General features: G+C 40.4%; 2 protein-coding genes across 3 annotated transcripts in view; one reads left to right on the top strand and one right to left on the bottom strand.

Annotated features, from left to right (window-relative positions):
• DROSHA (drosha ribonuclease III) overlaps positions 1–2,558 on the bottom strand; it is a 71,164-nt gene extending 68,606 nt beyond the window's left edge. Inside the window, exons 1-2 of one of the 2 annotated variants that reach the window (XM_071736629.1) lie at positions 2,438–2,497; positions 950–1,077 (exon numbers count right to left, since the gene is read on the bottom strand). The gene's annotated coding sequence lies outside the window, so the exon portion shown is untranslated. Of the gene's footprint in view, positions 1–949; positions 1,078–2,437 lie in introns of both variants that reach the window. The other variant, XM_071736630.1, reaches the window with a different exon arrangement.
• Positions 2,111–18,866, top strand: C2H5orf22 (chromosome 2 C5orf22 homolog). Its single transcript, XM_071736631.1, has 9 exons — positions 2,111–2,701; positions 5,555–5,700; positions 5,988–6,137; positions 8,303–8,759; positions 10,732–10,794; positions 12,429–12,550; positions 15,638–15,704; positions 16,304–16,443; positions 17,383–18,866. The coding sequence occupies exons 1-9, from the start codon at positions 2,147–2,149 to the stop codon at positions 17,513–17,515; spliced, it is 1,833 nt and encodes a 610-aa protein (XP_071592732.1). The 5' UTR covers positions 2,111–2,146; the 3' UTR covers positions 17,516–18,866.
• Positions 18,867–19,325: the final 459 nt, after the last annotated feature.

Below are 19,325 nucleotides of genomic sequence, written 5' to 3'. Positions count from 1 at the left end.
ATGCCTCTAGTACAGGTCATTTATACCCCTTTGATTCCTCAAAGTCTCTAATGCACAAAAGCACTCCATCACCTTTAATCCAGAACCCAAACTGGGCCACACTCTCTGATTTAGGGCAATGTTAATTTCAACAAGTGGTTGATATGACAACAGGCAAAGGACACAGGCATCTCTAATACTCACTGGAGACTTTGATATAAAGCCTTCAGATATCTCACAACAAAGAAACCAGTCACTAAAAAAACTGTTACTGTCATCCGAAATCTGAAACAAGAAGTTCTTTCTATATAACATGATTCTAAACTTCACACAGAATTTTACTAACACCTCATGGCAGGTCACCTGGTCCAACAGATCATGTAAATTTTAAATGCAGTAGTAGCAATTTACATTCACAATTTTGAACCCAATTTAGTAAAGGACTGAAGTCAACAGGCAATTCAAAGCTTTTTTAAGTTAGGTAGGTGTATTTTTGTGGAATGAAAATCTTACAGGTTACAGAAAAAAAATAATGTAATAAATTTGAATAAATGGTTCCTGAAAAAGCCTGACACTATTACCTTTCCAGCAGTTGCTACCATTTGGAGTGGGCTTAAGTCTTTCACAAAATCATGCGTGTACTTAATGCATTGTTTATAAATAGCTATTCATAAATAAAACCCACTATGCTTCATTAAAGTTAAAAATGTATTCTTTAATTACATTGGTAAGTTTCAAAAAGAGAAAAAAAAAACCACTTAAAATTTAAAAAATCACTCACAATGTCTTGGCTGGAATGGGGAGAACGAAACAACAACACTTAAACACAGAAGTTAATTCCTGGTTTCCTTAAGGGGGAGAGAAAGGACATACACACACAATCGGAAAGAACACCAGATGAAGAAAACAAAGACTCCCTTTCACAGAGGGTTTACTGATGCTGAAGTACATGCACAGGAGATTCTCCCACCTTTCTACCATGCAGCATGCCCAACCTGGACTGCTTAGAGTACTGTTTTCAGCTGCATTCTGATGCCAGTACAGCAAAAGATGTAGCTTGCTGACATAGCAGACAACTTCTGGTGAACTGGAGGGGGACTGGAAAAGAAACAAAGATGGAATGTACTGACACCAAGGACAAACCAGGAGGACCCTCAGTCTCCCCTTACACACACAGGGCTTACTGAAAGCCACTGAAATTAGCGGTGGCATCCATTCCTTCTCCAGAGCAACCAAAGGCGAAAGCGAGACAGAATTCCACATTTTTGGGAGATAGCAGCCATGATGGCTAAGAAACTTGTTCCTTTCAGTCAGCCCATGCCTGCTCAGGACTCCCCAATCTTGGTAACACCTCTCAGAAAGAAACAACAGTGGGATGCGGGAAAGTTAATTTCTATTATTTAGTCTGGCAATAATACAACCTTTTGTCATTTTTTAAAATTTAATTCATTAGATGTTGCATCAATGTTGCTTTAGTTCTCCAGAGAAAATCTTACACAGCTCAGGCCTGTAACACAAAACTCTTTTACTCATTGCTGACATTTACATAAACACTTAAACAGCCTGAGCTCAACTACTATTGCCTGAAGCAAATTAAAGCAAAGACCACTGTGCCTTCCCTTAAAACACATTTTTTTTTTTACGTCACACCATACAACCTCAAGGTCTTTTTTACCAGTGCTCTCTTACATAGAGCTCTAGGACATTCCCAACTACAGGGAAGTGCTGGAGTTCTACCATCTCTCATTCACTGCTTCAGGATGCACAGAATTAAAGCAGCACCAAAAAAAACAAACCAAAAAAACCCCAAACAAACTAACAAAAAATAGTATTTTAAACTCCCAACTGAAACTCCCAATTGCTTTTTAAAGGTCCCTTTGCTGAAAACTAAGGTCACGCTCAGTTCCCATTTAAGTCAACATACACTGGAAAGAACAGACTCTCCTTCTCCTGTCACCTGGAAGAGTAAATTTATTGCGCTGGTAGAAGCCGTCACATACAGAAAAACAAAAGGAAGCACAACACGGAAAAAAACTCTTTTCTCCCTGCAGCAGCGCAGCGGAGAAGAACAGGGGACCGAGACCCGGCCTCACACAGACCCCGCCTCCCAACCCTCTGTAACGGCACCGGCGGCTCGGCAGGGCACGGCACGGAGACAGCCCCGGCCATGAGACCCACACCCGGCCGGGCGGGCTCCGCCGCGCTTCCTTCCTGCCGCACGGCCCCGCTCCCCGCACGGCTCCGCTCCCCGCACCGCAGGCCGGCCGGGAGGCTGCCGCGGGAGGCGCTGCCGGCAGGGGACGCCTGGACCCCGCCTCCCCGACCCCCACCGGCGCTAAGGAGCTCGGCACCGCGACCCCCACCCTCCCCAAGAATCTTCGCCCGCTGCCCCCTCGGGCCCCATGCCCTCTGCACGCTCCGCGGCCCCCGGACAGGCGGCCGAGCCCGCAGAGCCCACCTGGCGCCCCGCCGCCGAGGCCAGCTCGGCCCGCAGCGTGCTGTCTCCGGAAGAGGAAAGCGGTGGGAGGGAGCTGCCGGCGGAAGAACCACCGCCGGGAGGGAGGGGAGGCCGAGTTGCCCTGCCCCGCCGGGTCCCGGCGTGCCTGACCCGAAGAGCCGCGGCATGAACGTCCCGGTGGCTGGCAGCGGGGACGGGTCCCGCGGGGGCTGCCTGCGGGCCTACCCGGCGCTGCCGGTGTGTGTGGTGGAGGATCACCAGGACGTGAGTGCCCGGCGCTGGGCGGCGGGGCGGGTCCGGGGAGTCCCTGGGGTGGTGTGCGGGGAGTAGCCGCATTTGTTTCTTCATTTCTCCGCAGTGTGGTGGCTTCTTCTGGTAGGGGGAAGCAAGGCGGGGAAGCAAGGCGAGGCAGCCGGTGGATCGCCGGCAGCTTGTCGCCGTGTGGCACGGTGCTGGCCGCTCCGAGACATTCCATAGAAACAGTCCCCGCCTCCGCAGCTCTAAAAACCTGCGCTGTCTTTCACCGACTTTAAAACCTCTCGCAGACCTTTACACCTGCGCTGTCTTTCACTGCTAGAACAGTCAATGAAGTTCAGTGCCCAGGTGATCTGAATTTACTTCCCGATCCAGTCATTAAGTTAATTAATGCCATGAGCGGATTTTGTATCTTTTTAAGCAGTTATTGCAGACTTGTTTTATCTCCTTTTTCGGGTCGAAGTTACTACAGTTAAGAGGAAATAATGCCTATGTACCTACGTTAAACTTTTAGAATTATCTTGGTGTTAATGCAGTACTTGGGAGCTCATGTCTTGATGAGGTGTTAAATTAGGAAGGTAGCTTTTTTAACTAAGTAATTGGGAAAAGGAGTGACGAAGAAATCCCTTTTGAACTTCTGTTTCTGGTTTCCCATATGGTTGGTTTATAGTACCAAAACCTGAGCCTGAGGCCTTAGTTTTAAGTGAGCAGATTCTTCACTAGACTCTTTGGAACCAGTAAATTTTAGTGTAATAAAGTTTACTAAGGAAATGAGTGTTCTTAATTTGTAAGTAAATATAAGTTTAATGCAGATAAATTTTGGTAAGACTCACTGAAATATATGATAGCTGATTTTTTAACAGTAACCAAAAACTTGAAAGCATTACTGTGGTAGGAATGCTGAGATAGTGACTATTTATATTTCTTGCTTTGTTTGCTTTCTATATTTCTCTTCTCAGTCTGTTTATACTAAATGTATAAAAAATGTATATTTTTTTTGTTTGCAGTATATGTGTTGATCTATTATGCGTTAATCTGTTTTGTATTAAACATAAATAGCTTTTCATCTCAAAGTGTAAGAACTTCACAGGAGTTTTGAATAGCCCATAGCTGATACTGATGTTCCTCTAGGGCAATTTGTCACCAAGTGCATTGTGAAATAGCAACAACTGATAGAAAGGAAATTTTATTCTTACTCTAAACCAGGAGAATTTGCAGGTTTGAAGATGTTAGTCTCTTGTGTCTTTCCCCGTCCTCTCCTAGTCTTAGAATTTGTAGTGATGCTTACTTGAGATGAAACTTTAATTTTAATTGCAAAGATTGTAGGTCGTTCAGGTAGGCCAGATAACCTTTTTCTTTTCATACATCAGGGGACCTTAGTTGTTTTTAACCTTGTTTTACATACTATTACTGTAGTATACATATTACTGTGTATGTTGCAGGTAAGCTGATGAATTCTTGGATAGATGGAATACAGTCCCAATTTCAAGTTTCGGTCATGTTTTACAGTTATGCCCATGCAGTACACAGGATTTGTCATCTTACTCAGTTTTATGCCAGTTTCTGTTGTAATGTAGAGATCATATGTTGCCTAGTCCTTTTCATCATCAAAATCACCTCAAGGGGAGGTGCTTCTCCCCCTCTACTCTGCTCTTGTGAGACCAGACCTGGAGTACTGTGTGCGTCCAGTTCTGGAGTCCCCAGCATAAGAAAGACTTAGAGTTCCTTGAGCATATCCAGAGGAGAGCCACAAAAATGATCAGAAGACTGGAGCACCTCTCCTACGAAGACAGACTGAGGAAATTTGGGGTGTTCAGCCTGGAGAAGAGGAGGCTCCAAGGTGACCTTATAGTGGCTTTTCAATATCTCAAGGAGGCCCACAGGAAAGCTGGGGTAGGGCTTTTTGTATAGGGTGTGTAGGAAGCAGACAAAGGGCCAATGATTTAAAACTTGCAGAGTTTCAAGGGAGATTCAGGGAGATTACAAGGGGATTACAGGGAGATTCAGTTAGACATTAGGAGGGAATTCTTTACTGTGAGGGTGATGAGACACTGGGAGATGTTGCCCAGGGAACTAGTGCAAGTCCCATCCCTGGCAGTATTCAAGGCCAGGCTGGATGGAGCTCTGTGCAAGCTGATCTAGTGGGAGGTGTCCATGCCCATGGGACATCCCCACCCCTTCCAATCCTATCCATTCTATGATTCTGTGGTCCAGTGAGAAGTTTTCCCATTACATTTGTAATAGGGCTGAGTCAGCTGGGGATAAGGTTGGGCAGTAGAGAGAGGCAGTCTCTTTACTGCAGCCACTAAGTCATGTAGGGATTAGGAATTAAACCCTTCTTTCAAGGGGGATAGGCTTAAGGATCAGCTAAAGTTTAAATCATAGTAGGTTCAGTTTTCACTCTGTATCAGCTAACCTAATAAAACAAAAGTAATGAACTGTTTTTATCTCCACAGCACCCACGCATGGTGAGGAAGCTTTATAGCATAAACAAGGTAACGCAGGAGCAATATTCTGCAGAAGAGGAAAGTCATGCCAGGGGTTCAGTTTAAAAGGAAAAAATGTAGCAATTGAGTTAAATGATTAGTGAGCAGAGATACTGCAAATGAGACTTCTATATAGAAGGAAAGAGAGATATAAATTCTTCAGCAGCTTCTCTTTGGAATACATATGGATTACAATCTGTGAGATGTCTTGCCACTGGAATTGTTCCCCCATTGTATTGTTTTTTGTCTCCCCTTCCCTCTAATCCAAATTGTAAAGAAATAAGAGTGAGACTGCTTTTTTTTGGTGTTATATCCATTGCATTTTCAGCCCATTGGTTAATCAATAATTGAAATAATTTTGTTTGTGTTGTTTTAGGTACTGCCTTTCATCTATCGTGCCATTGGTTCAAAGCATCTTCCTGCCAGTAACATCAGCTTCGTTCATCTTGATTCCCATCCAGACCTTCTTATTCCTGTTAATATGCCTGCAGACACTGTATTTGACAAAGAAGCTCTTTTTAGGTAAGTTCTGAGTACTGCACCAGAACACTTTATGTCAACTTCTGGTCTGTCTTATGAATAAAGTTTTCCCTCTCTCTCTTTTTTTTTTTTTTTTTTTTTTTTTTTTTCTCTTCTTTTTTCTTTTTTTCTCTTTTTTTTTTTTTTCTTTTCTTTGATGATGTTAACCTTACACAGTATTAATTCCAGATGGTTTTCATGGGGGCTTTCAAGATGTGGAAGATGTTTGTTATGTTCTGGCTATGTTCTACTTACCAGGAAAGTAACAGTGTTATCTCCATTCGTTACAGTGAATTAAGTATTGAGAACTGGATTATGCCTGCTGTTTATGCTGGCCATATTTCTCAAGTAGTATGGCTTCACCCACCATGGGCTCAGCAGATCTCAGAAGGAAAACACCATTTTTTGATTGGGAAAGACATGTCAACAACTACCATCAGGTAAATTGTCTGCAGTCACATGCTAATAATGTAAAAGCTATCTGTATAGCTTTTCACGAATGTTTTTTGTTTTGTATTCTTTGATAAAGATGAAAATTTAATTTGTATATCAGAATTCCTTAGGACCTAATATTATGGACTGTTTGTGTGAGTGGGTACAGTTAAAATTGTGCCTGAAATTCTTTTTTTTTTTTTTTTTTTTCCCAGTTATTCTAGCTATTCTAGCAATTCTAGCAATTCACAGAATCACATTTCATTTCAGCTACTCAAGTTTTAACTTAGTCCTCTTAATTAAAATCTCAAATAGCAGCAATTTTTAACAAGGGTAACAGAGGACAGCAATTACATCTTCTTCAGTCTTCCTTTGTTAGGAAAAGTCAAACCCAGTTCCCTCAGCTTCCCCATCATGTGCTCTGGCCCTCAAATCTCATTAGCAGCTCTTCTTCAGTTTGTTATTATCTCTCTTGTTCTGGAGGCCCAAACTTGGTCAGAGTATGACAAATGGGACCTCACTGGTGCCAATTAAGAGGAGAAATCGCTTCGCGTCCCTTGATGATTCTTCTCTTCTCATGTCTGGTTTTCTGTTTGTTGTGTTTGGAGTTAATCCAGTAGTAAAGCAATGAAACCACTACACAGAGAAGCAGTGAATTCTTCACTATTTGACAAAGTCAGAACTCAGGTGGATGAAGCCCTGGACAGCCTCTTCTAGCTTTCAAGTTAGTTCTTTGATCAGATGATTGTTAAGAGACTTACCAATATCCTGTCCAATTCTTAATCATGCCCCGCATATCAGAATAAATCTTTTGAAGCAAGTTCAATACATGAAAGCAGATAAATGCTTTGTTTTACAGCCTAGAATATAACACAAAAGGTCCAAAATTCTGAATTTGAGGCCTAAAATAAACCTAAATAATTAGGTGATAGTTAATGCTTTCAGTTGCATTTTGCAATGAGAATTAGCACGCGTGTAGAAGTACTTCATGTTGGCCAAAGAGCTCTCCCACAGAGGCTCTGATCACCTTGGCAGCCTTAAAAAGTACATTTCAAGCTGCCTTTTGAAGACTGTCGAGTAGCTTTCTTCAGGTTCTGGACCTACAGAGATCATGAATGAAGAAAAGGAGAGAGTCCTTAGAAAATACAAACTTCCTGAAAGTTTTGTTCATAACTGGGTAGGCAGTAGATAACTTTGTGTCCCACTAAGAGAAAATATGTAGCATCAGCTCTGAGAAGAGGCCCTGTGAATGTCTCATCAAGATAAATTTTGAGCCATGCTCTCATTTTAGCAAGCTCAGGATAGTCTAGCCACAAGACACTGGGGAACTAAGCTTCAGATTTCTACTGTTTACGAATTAATTGTCTTTGCAGTGGATTGATAGTGATGCCCTGTAATCAAATGAAGCTTTAACACAAGTAAGCAGAAGTCCACACTTCTTAAGCTTATTTTTTAATCTGAATTTAGGATGTTTAAAGCTTAATATACTGAAATATGGATTGAAAATTATGTTCTTTAAATTTTCACTGCAAGCAGATTTTTTAATGTTCTTGGGTTTTGGTCATTTGTGTTATTTTTTTTTTTTTAATTAGATGAATATATACGTAGCTATTTATCCTCTAGTTACCAGCTCTCCCCGGCTTAGAGTAGGGAATCTATATTGGTGGTTAAAAAAAAAAAAGATAAATGCTACCTATACTTCTACTAAATCAGTATTTATGGTTTTCAAGGCACTTCTCAAACACATCTAACTGAATTTTCCTTAAAAATTAGGCAGTTCAAGACAAAATATCCATACCTTTGCTATAATATAAGGATTTTGCATATATGCTATAATATTGACAATATCTTATTCAATTCTAAATGTTGTCTTTAAGATGCAGTTCAATGGCAAATTAATTCTAGTAGGACATAATGTAGAAACCTTTTTCTTATGCATTAGAACCTTGTAGGGCTATCATAAAAAAAACTGTGAACGTTAATGTATTTATTCAGTTGCAAAGAAGTAGAAAGAAAGCTTCAATTTAAAGAAATAATTTTTTATACATGGTTTTATCACTTTTGCTACTCGTCAGCCATCTGCTCAACTTCCTTATGATCCGTAAAGTTTACATGCTTTTTCCTGAGCTCTGTGTAAAGATGTTTATTAACTCTGAGTTATTGTCAATTGTAGGGTTACAGGTACAGATCATTACTTTTTAAGTGATGGTCTTTATGTCCCTGCTGATCAGCTAGAAAACCAGAAGCCTTTAAATTTGCATGTCATTCTCATCAGTCCTACTGAAGCACCAAACAGCCGGGAAGAAAATGATGAAGTAGCACCTGCTAAGAGACTGAAGTTAAATACAGATGACAGAGCAAGCACAGCCTCTGCATCAGTGGCTCCTGGTGACCCTGATCACAGCACCTCAAGAGTGAAGAAGAAGGAAGAACACAATGCAAATTCCCTGAATAAGGCAGAAATATTGTCAGACTGTCCATCTTCAAGCTCTCTCAGAAATTGTGGATGCCCAATAAGAGAAATTGTTAAAGATGTCTGCCAAGTGCTGCAGAAAGGGGATGCATATGTTTTAGACATTGACTTAGATTTTTTTTCAGTTAAAAACCCATTCAAAGAAATGTACACACAGGTAAGCACAACAGTGAAGAAGCCTCTTTCCATTTAAAAAAATACCATTCCTAGCAATCATGTCTATGAAGAAACACTCATCTAAGCTAAATTAGCAGATCAGCAGATTAATGATTCATTTTAATATTTGAAGGAGAGGCGTGTAAAGGAGTGTATGCTCCAAAAAATTACAACAGTGAGAATAGTTGAGGTGGATCCTTGCATATGAAATGGGTATCAAGTTCACATTCAAGCACAGATGTATATGGCTCACTTCTGCACATTGTTTGGGACATCAAAGCTATGCTTGGGTTTCCAAAGGTAACATACCAAATACCCACAGCAGCATTCATCAGGAAGGGATGACAAATTGTATCATCTTTTACCCCCTGTAACATGTTACTGGAAATCCATGTTCCATGTACTGGAAAGCCTCTTCATCTGGGACACTCTGCCTTTCAAAAGGCATGGTGGTGGTGAGTATCCAAAGAATGGTAACTTGTCCTGATGGGAGGATCTCAACACTCATTTCATTAATCTGGAGTGCTAAGGATAAGGATGAGTAAGCAGCTGTTTGTATTTTTTTTATATATCTTGGCTTTATGCTTAAGATTCTACTTTGCATTCTATTTATAACTTGTCTGCACAGCAAAGGTAGCTCATATGTACAGAGTCATAAAGATGTAGATCCTCAAAGGCGCAAAGAAGTTGGCACCCTTTCTTGATGTTTAACAGGATTCTTAGAAATTAACTAATCTGCCCTGAAAATTGTGTGTGGCATTTGGATGTAAAAATTCTTCTGCAATATCCTGACTGGTTTTAGCATTTAAATCTCTCTTTCTAACACTACTTTAACTTCAGCCTATTCTGGAGAACATCTGACATCTTTAAGTTTCAGCTGGACTATTGCTTTCTTGTTTACTGTAAAGAAATGAATAGTGTCCCTGAGCTCTGTTGGCTTCTGACATTCAGTATTTAAGATCACAGTGTGGAGTGCCAGTAGGACTTGAAATATGTTCTGAATAAAATAACGGAGGAGGGTTTTTTGGGAGGTGTTATTTGCTTGGCTTTTTTAGGGAGTGGACAGGGAAGGTCAGGTTTATTGTGTTTCTTGTGCTTTTTATGGTTTTCGTGCTATGATAGATTCTCAGTTGCAGGAACCAAGTTCTGAAGTAGACTTGCGCAGGGTACCCAGTGTACCTTTTTTGATATAATTATTTAATTTGTAGTTAATATTTTTAACTGTGTTCACTCTATTTTAAATTATAGTATTTCCATCAGAAAATCTTTGCCAAGTTAACACCTGAAATGTAAGAATCCAAGAGTAAACTAAAAGCAGATATAGTCCAATCCAGAAGAGTACTGACTTGCCACAAAAAAAAGTCTAAAATCTAAGACATTACACTAGAGATACTTTGTATTTCTATAAAAATTAAATACTCTGCATTTGTTCTTTCCCTCTGCTCTGAAAAGTTCATGAGTGTTCACCATTTTAGTGCTGTTAAGTAATAAATATGTTTATCCTTGATTAATTAAACCTGAATATTATCAAGGGATAGGGCTGACAAGCCCCTGTAAGAGTTTACTTGTGAACTTGTTGGCCAAGTAGCCTGAGGCCTCTGCAAATCCTATTTTCCTTTCCAGCTGTACTCCTGGTGGTTTCGTCTGCTCATATTTGCCATCTTAGATTTTCTCAGCATTTCATTGGATCCTTAGTTCAGCAACATATAACTTTAATTTTAGAGACTTTAACAGACTGTAAATACTTCTGTTCTTGAAGTCAGGTTTGAAGTTAAGCAATTGCCAAATGTTTGGCTGAGGCCACGAGGCACTGCTTTTTAAAGCCTCATAACTTCTTGCTCACCTGCATTTCTAGAGTTGACTGCATTGCTAGAGGACTGATGTGGGTGATCATATCCTTTTGAGGAAAGAATGTTTTGAGGATTTTCTCACCTGAAGAGTCTGATTTTTTTCCTTTTTTTTCTTTTTCAAAGACAGAATATGAGCTTTTGCAAGAGTTGTACAATTTCAAGAGGCCTCATATAAATGCAACAGAGGTATGGTATTTTCTTGTGGGATGTATGAGGGACTGATACGGAGTTATGCACCTTTGAATGGTGCATAATGAAGTAGCTTAAGCTATGCAGAATGCTGAATCCTAATGAATAGCATCTCAGAAATTCTTTCATATTAAACATTTTGGTTAAATATATAAATTGCATAAATATTTGGTACAAGTGTGAAAATTAATTCCTGTAAACAAGTGGTAATTGGCAAGAAATGAAAAGGTCATCTGCCATCTTGTTTGTTTTGTCCTCAGCAGGGCTCTGATTTGGATTTTTGTTTGTTTGGGTTTTGTGGTGGATATTTAATTATTTATTTTCCCCCCGGGCTCTCCCCTTTCTTGCCCTAGTTGTTCTTCCTTCATAGTCAGTCTCGTGTTAAATGCCTAACTGGTGTTTTACCTATTTATTTAGGTGTGGAAAAGACACTGTATTTTTCATTTCCTGTGTTGTGTGCTTCTGAATCATGGAAATATAAACCTGATCTAGCTGCCAAAATTAACCCCTTAGCTGAAACCATGGATACAGACATATTAATGGTCATTACACCAAGTAATTTCTAAGCAAGGTCTTGTCTTTGCTTCTGTAATCTCATCTGAACCCTATTACAGAGAGATTTGACATACACAATTATCAGAGATTAATGAATTCTAATTAATATATCTGTATAAAGAAACAGATGTGGAAGATTGTCAAACTGATTTTCATGTTTTTTAGTCAATCATCAATAAAAACAGGTACCTATTTAAAAAGTCATTAAATGTAAAAAGGGTAAATGCTTGTAATCTGTGCCCAATGTGATTTCAGGACAAAATATTTACAAAATACAACAGATTTCTAGGAGTCAACTGAAATAGTTAGCTCACAGTGATTAATGGAGTCTAGGTATAGAACTAAGCATAGTGAAGAATGTTTGATACCCCCAGCTCCTTTTAAAAAGTAGCCCAAAGTTGACATGATGGGCAAAAAGAAGCAGCATCCATTATATGACACAACTAGAAGAGTCCTAAGAGGGAATTATTATGTTCTTATGTATTACCCATCTATTTCAATATGCTTTTTAATAATTTTCCTTCACATACCAAAATTCTGAACTTCCTAAGAAAAGACATAAACCTTTTTAGGATCAGAACAGTAAGTGATGTTTTAAATTAACTCCATGTTTTTTCAGACACACAGAGCGCATTTTGGTTTTTTTCTCTATTATATCATTTGATATAATAATATAAAAAACCTCAAAACTTAAAAAATTAAATTCTCCATTACAGAAGTGTAAAGCTTTGTACTCGGCTGTGCATTTCAGTGCTATAGAAACAAAGACAACAATTAGTCATATATAATTTCTTAGGTCTGCCCTGTGTATTCTGTCAGAGTGTAGATATGTTGGGGTTTTTTTTATTCATTGTGGGAAAGATGGAGCAAAAAGAGGTGATTTATTCTGAAGGTGTAACAGCTGCTGTCAGCATTCATGCCCATCCACTTGAAAAGATGTTCTTTAGTAATGAATCAGTTGTTGCTGATTTTCCACTTTCAGTTAATCAGTCATTTCAGGATTTAATTCAAAGGGTAAGCCATAACATTCTTAGCTTTTGTTTTCCTAATGTACTTTTGTATGTGCTTATCTAAAGGAGAGCTTGCTGGATTGTGTTGAAAGCCGCGTGCATCAGCTAGAAGATCTGGAAGCAGCATTTGCAGATTTGTGTGACAGTGATGATGAAGAGACTCTACAGAAGTGGGCTTCATATCCTGGGTAGGAGATTTATAAATGCTTTAAAATGTGAACAGTAGTCTCGGAACTGATTAGCCCAGCACTTTGCTAACAGTGAAAGAGAGAGGGTGGATAGGATCTATGCAAGGCTGTCATTATTCCTTTACAGAATCAGAGAATAGTCATGTTTGGAAAAGACCTCTGAGATCACAGAGCCCAACCATACACACACTCAAAAAACACCAGAAACAACCCCGAGCAACCACAAACACCACACACACTCCACCTAATAACACCCTATTAAAAATAAAAGAAAAAAAAACGCAACAACCCCAAGAAATAAACAAAAAAGACAAATAAAAAAACCCAAATGAAACCCTACAATCTCAGCCACTAGAGCATGTTGTGCAGTGTCACATCTACACTTGACCACTCTTTCAGTAAAGAAATTCTTCCTAATATCTCTAATCTAAACCTCCCCTGCTTCAACTTCATACTGTTTGCTCTGGTCCTGTCATTAATCACATGGGAGAAGAGGCCAACACCTACCTTCCTACACCCTTCTTTCAGGTAGTTGTAGAGAGCAATGAGGTCTCCTCTCAGCCTCCTGTTCTCCAAATAGTGGGAAAAATAGTTCATCTGGGTGATCTATAACAGACTCCCAGCACAATATCTCCCTTACTTCCCTTCGCCTTCATCCTTACCCATAAACACTCAACTTAATCATCCGTGAAATCAAGCTCTATACCATCAAAACAGTCCCTAACATATAGAGCCACACCACCATCTCTGCTTCCTTGCCTATCCCTTCTGAAGAGCTTACAGCCATTCATTGCAGCATTCCAGTTGAGACAGTCATCCCACTACATCTCCATGCTGGCATCTAACATTATAGCTGTCCTGCTGCAGAATGGCTTCCAGCTCGTCCTGTGTGTTGCTGCTCATGCTACATGCATTAGTGTAGATGCACTTGAGCTGGGCTGCCGATTCCTCCCCCAGTTGCCCTTCACCCCTAAGCTCATCACTGCTGGGCCTGGTTTTATCCCCTTCCCTCTTTGAGTCTAGTTTTAAAGCTCTGTCCATGAGGCCTGCTAACTCTTGCCCTAGTACCCTTTTCCCCTGCAGGATGTGGTTTTCCCATCTATTCTGAATAGGCCTGGTGCCCTGTAAATCAAACTGCAATCACAAAACCCCAAGTCCTGAAGGTAATTAGGTCTGTCTGGTCTTCTTGTTCACCCATTCATCATTCTGCAGGACTGGAGGGACAGAGGAGAACACAACTTGTGCTCCCAGTCCCTTGACCAGTCATCCCAAGGCCCTGAAATCTATGTTCATTACCCTCATCACTGCCCACCTGAAAGATTGAAAGAGGGTAGTAATCTGGGGGACATATCAGACCAGAAGTTTCCTGGTTGTATCCCCAACCCAGGCCCCAGGGAGGCGTAGAGCTCCCTTTGGGCAGGGTCTAGCCAGCATACAGGACCCTCAGTTCCCCTCGTGTGGGAATCTCCTGTAATTATTCCCCTCCTCTTGCTCTTCACAGAAGCAGTTTTAATGCGTGGAGCTGGCTGCTTTGGAAACTCCCTGGATGGGGCTTCATCAGCATCCTCAAAAGCCTGGTTCTCTATCACCAGAGCCCTGTATCTGTTCTGTAAGGGCACCTGGGAAGCTGGGGGAGGTCTAGAGAGAACTCTCCTGCTGCCCCAAACAATGACCTGCTCCCATCCCCCCCAGTCCTCTCCTAGTTCCCCTCCTTCTGGCTGGTGACAAGAGGACAGGGGATCTTCTACATCTCATGGTGCCTCTACTTCCTGCATTTTTCCCTCAGGATGGCAGGGTGTGGCTCCACCAATCTGTTTCCCTTTCCCATTCCCATATGGGCCTTAATCCCTCCACTTCCTCTAAGCTCAGCCACCAAGCTAAACAGATCATGTAGTTGCTCACAGGGCACACAGGTCTTGTCTTTTCTGTCCTCCTGCAAGAGCAACAGGCTCAGATATTCCACACAGCCCCTCACCTGGACAGCTGCATGTCTCTGTGGCAGGTCAGTCTGCATCACCACATTTCTTTTGGCTGTGACTTTCGACCAAATGGAAACCATCTCTGGATGTTTTCCTGGGAGAGTGAGGACTTCTACTCAACCCAGCCTGCCTCTGCAAAGTGTCGTGACAGGCCCTGTTTGCTGGGCTCAGGGTCACCGCTCTTCCTGGGGGCTGCTCTTATCCATGAGGGTGGTGAGTCAGAGCTGGGTCAGGAGCCCAGTCTTCCTACTGGGGGGTGGCTGGGGCCCCCACTCTCTCCTTGTGCTCTTGCTGGGGTTTTTTTGCTGCTTAAGGAAGGGTCATCCAGCGTGATCCCTGATCTGGAGCCTCTCTTAGTGACTTCACCGAAATGAGCCAGTTCTAGACAAGAAAGAATTAAACAAAAGAAAAGGCAGTTTGCTGTCCTCAGCCTTCAAGGGTCAGCCTTGTACAGCTTTATATGAATTTTGTTCTCTGTGGAGACAGGCACATTTGAGGACTAAAAATGGAGTGATCTATGTGAAGGAGAGCTTTCAAAAAGTAACAGACTGTGGAGGATACAGAGAAGGATGTCTTTGGTGCTCCCAAAAGTTCTGCTTTCTGTGATAAAATATTGAATGAAAGGCTGTGCCTGAGCAACAGTGTCTGCAAAACATCACAGCAGCATCTGCTATGCTTTTAAAATAAATGTTTCCATCCTAAAAGAAATAGCAAAAGTCCAAGCTTTCTTTACTAGGAAAATCACTCATTTTTCCCAGAAATGCAGGAGTTACTGCCACAAATGTGTAACAGTGACCAAAAGCATTTTCTGTCAAGTTCATATGACTTAGTTACAACAGCGTCTTTCCAGGTATGTCCTAAAAGAAGTGCAGAGGTCTTGTGAGAGGCAGTTATGAGGATAAGGGCTTTCTAAGGTGGGCATAGTGAAATGGCACAGTAGTATTGATAATTTCAGTTTTTCCCAGTTGCAAGGTGAGACAGAGGGACAAATCTCATTTTCAAATCCTCGCCCATGATAATGTCTACTTTATGGGTTTTTTTTCTGTCTGTATGAATATTGTGTTTCTAGCTGTTTAAGTAACAATGTTTATTTTTGTTTTACCTCCAGAATGAAGCCACTTGTTCAACTAGTTCACAGTTTGAAAACCAGAATGGAAAGTCCAGACTATGAAATGGTAGGTGACTAGGTAAAGGAGAAGAAAGTAGACAGATTTCAAAAGCATGCCTTCAGCAAGGAGGGATGAGATCATGCTTCATTTCAGACTTGCTGATTCTTTTGAAACTTTGTGAGATTCTGGTAGTTTTCATGGGTTTTTTTTGTCTTATTACTTAGGCTAGCTTTTCTTTTTTAAAGCTTCTAAAATTCTGCTCTGCTTCATTATATTTAGGCATCATTAATGTAATCTTTCCGGACTGTGACATCTTAGGCTGCCTCCTGTGAAGGAAGGTTTCATTGCACCATGGTCTTTTCATATACTTCATAGAATTTGCCTATTTATAAAAGATCAGACCTATCAAAGTCAAGACATGCATCATACTCTGAATTCTTAGGAAGAGGTACAGGGTACTGGAGAGAATTAAACAATTCATACAACCTCCAGAATTTTACTTTTTTATTTAAAGAACAAATCAGGGAAAGAAAGACCCTCTTACTGTCTGAAGAGGTGTGAGTTACCTGCTGAGTGAGGAATGATCTCTTAGAGACTTTTTACACAGATAAGCTGTATCAATAATTCAGCAGCAGCAATCAAATCTCTGTTTAATTTACATTTAGGTCCATCAAGCTGGTCTGACCTGTGATTATATGGAACTGCCTCACCATGTTAGCACTGAAGAGGACATTGAAGGCCTCATACAGTCTGTTAAGGTTCTACTAAAAGATATGCCCAAACCCACACTTGTGACAGTTGCTCGGTAAGGCTGTGTAGAAACTTATACTTTAAAATGCTCATGCTCTGCTTACCAAGCTAGATGATTCTGTCAATGTAGCACTGGCTGACACATTTTGTATTCTGTCTTAAAGTGGAAGTCTTACAGTGTAGTGAAAATTGACATTTAAAAATGTTAATACTAAAGCAGTGTCTACACAACTGAGGAAGGTTAGTTCCAATGGCCTGTTTTACTGGGGAGCTAGCACAGCAGTGAAAACGTGGTGATTTAAAGAGCTTCATCACAGGCTATATAAAGCCTGTGATAAGGCCTTGTGTCTGTTGAGATTGATAGCTATCAGTGGTGTTCATACCACTACTTTTATTATTTGTGCTACTTAAAAGCAAAGCTAGCTTGGACAAGTCTGCATGGGCTGAAATCACGCCTTCCATACCCTTTGCTTTAGGCTTTAATGCACTAAAGATAGGATTTCTGTTTTCAGTGATATTTCTTGATGGAAGTGATTTTCATCTAGTAGTTTGAAAGAGATTTATATTTTAGAAAGCTCTAGTGGAACTTTGTATGGGGTAATAGTTATGCTTATAGGACTGCAAGGGTATTATTTGGGAGAATTTGACAAAATTATTTGGTCATTTGCTTCTCAAGTTTTTCTGCATGTTTTACTATTACCTATTTAGTAGTTGGCAGTACATGTTCTGGGTCAGTCAGGAAGAGCAGAATTGGAAGGATGAATAAGTTGCATTCCTAATCTCCTTCAGACTTTCTGTTCAACTTCAGGCAAACTTTTACCATTGAAAGTGGTGAGGAGAAGCACAGTGTTGCACTTTCAAGAGATAACAGGAGGCAGAACTCCCCACAGTTTGCAAAAAGCTTCAGCCTAGACACAGAGCATTACAGGAATACAAAATCTGATGGTGGTGATGATACCTGTGTTCTCATGCTTTTATCAATTCCTTGTTACAGATCAAGTTTGGATGACTACTGCCCTTCAGAGCAGGTTGACATCATTCAAGAGAAAGTTCTCAGTTTACTAGGTTCAGTGTATGGCACTCTGGATGTGCACTTAGATTACTCAAGCACTTCATCTTCTTTGTGACCTGTATATTGCCCTGCAATGTAGCAGATTAATTTAAATTGCTTATTAGCTGTGGTTGAAAGAGTAAAAAATGCTGCAGTAAAGAGTAAAAAAATTTCAGCAGGTGGCAGTAGAACCTCAAGACCATGAACTTGTTCTCAGCTGCATTGCGTTTTCTGAGTTAGCTGCATCGCGCTGTTACCTCTATGGCTTTGTTCAGATTATTTTTACTGTCTTTCTTGCTCTTAAAACTGCTGCAGGATAAATTTGTAATTGTAAAATGTATTTTTTTCACCTGATTTCTTTGTGTCTGTAAAAAAAATAATATACATAATTTCTTAAAATAAATGTGTTTCTTTATAAATTTTGTGATGGAGTTCAATGAGTAACATAGTCCTGAGCCACACTGTGCCTTTTAAAAAGTTATCTCAATAATTCCATTAAGATATTGGGTTTACACTGTGATCTTTCCGGGCCCAAGATGACCAAGCACCCCCTTATCATTTCTCTAGAGCAGTTTATGGCTTCTGCTCCATCCACAGAATATACTATATATTTATACTCTATTGTGTTAATGTTGTCTTTTGATGTCTTAGAGTATTTAATTGATGACTCAGATAATATCCCTAATGAGCAGACATTGGTTTAGTATTTTTGTTTTTACATATTTTTGAGAATAAAAAGTATGCATGCATGTGCATGCTTTTATCTGTTGAATCCTGCAAAGAGCTGAATTGATGTATTTTTCAGAAATTAAGATTTAACTGCACTGACGTCAGCAGCAGAACCTGTACCAGGTTTTTACTCATTTCAATAACACTGTTTGGAAAGTAACAGTTTTAGAACCATTTAATTATGAAAGCAGTCTGATTTTAGAGAAAACTGCCACTTCCATAGGGAAAAAAAATACCCACAGGATTTGGGAATTAAACTGAAATGGGACAGTGAAAATATAACCTAGAATATTATCTTTTATAATAAATAATTTTTGCTTGCAATTTATTCTGAAATAGTTAAGTTCATTTGTGTTAGCATTAGTATTTGCCCTGCAGAGACTTAGTAAAAAATGGTAAAAGTTAACAACTTCTGCTGTTGATGTAAATTTCTGCATTATAGACTCAGAATATTATTTTTAAATATTTCTTCCAGTAGAATAAATTCCGTGACCACAGACCCCTTTCTTCACGCATTCCATCACACAGACATGGCTATCCAAGATCCTTAGTACTTCATAAGCAATCACAGAGTGCATACAGGAACCAGGTGGAATCAGATCACGTACTGCCTGTGTAAAGTTGTAGGGTATTTTGAAGCAAGAAATGCTTTTTGCTGGGCTTTGAATAAAGTTGTAGAGAACAAACAAACAAAAAAACCCCCAACACATTTGATCAAAGGTGCAAGGGGAATTTCTGCACTGCGGAGAAGTAGGGCATCCCCAGAAAGAGAAACTGATAGCACAGCTCTGCCTGGATAGCTGATACTGTCCCAAAACAGAGGACCCCAGCAGGCACCCCAGCACAGGGCAGAGCTGAGCCCCTCGGGGAAAGCCTGGGTCAGAAAGGACTCATAGAAACAGCCCTGCGAGCCCCGAGGCTCTGGAGAGCAGAAGGAAAGCAGGAGAGGCTCCAGGCTGACATGTTATTAAAAAAATTTCAGAAAGACTTGCCTTTTCAAGGATCAGATATTTTCCTTGCTGTAGAAACAGGTTCCTGCTTGAATTGAGTATATTCGTTTCTCTCTGCAACCAGTACTGCACTAATTTCCACTCTCAGAAGTACCTGTCAGGAGGACAAAATAAGTCTTATACCCATGAAAATTATTAATTTTCTGA

The sequence above is a fragment of the Heliangelus exortis genome, chromosome 2 (assembly GCF_036169615.1).
Source record: "Heliangelus exortis chromosome 2, bHelExo1.hap1, whole genome shotgun sequence".
NCBI classification, from domain to species: domain Eukaryota; kingdom Metazoa; phylum Chordata; class Aves; order Apodiformes; family Trochilidae; genus Heliangelus; species Heliangelus exortis.
This window is presented reverse-complemented; position numbering and strand designations above follow the sequence as displayed.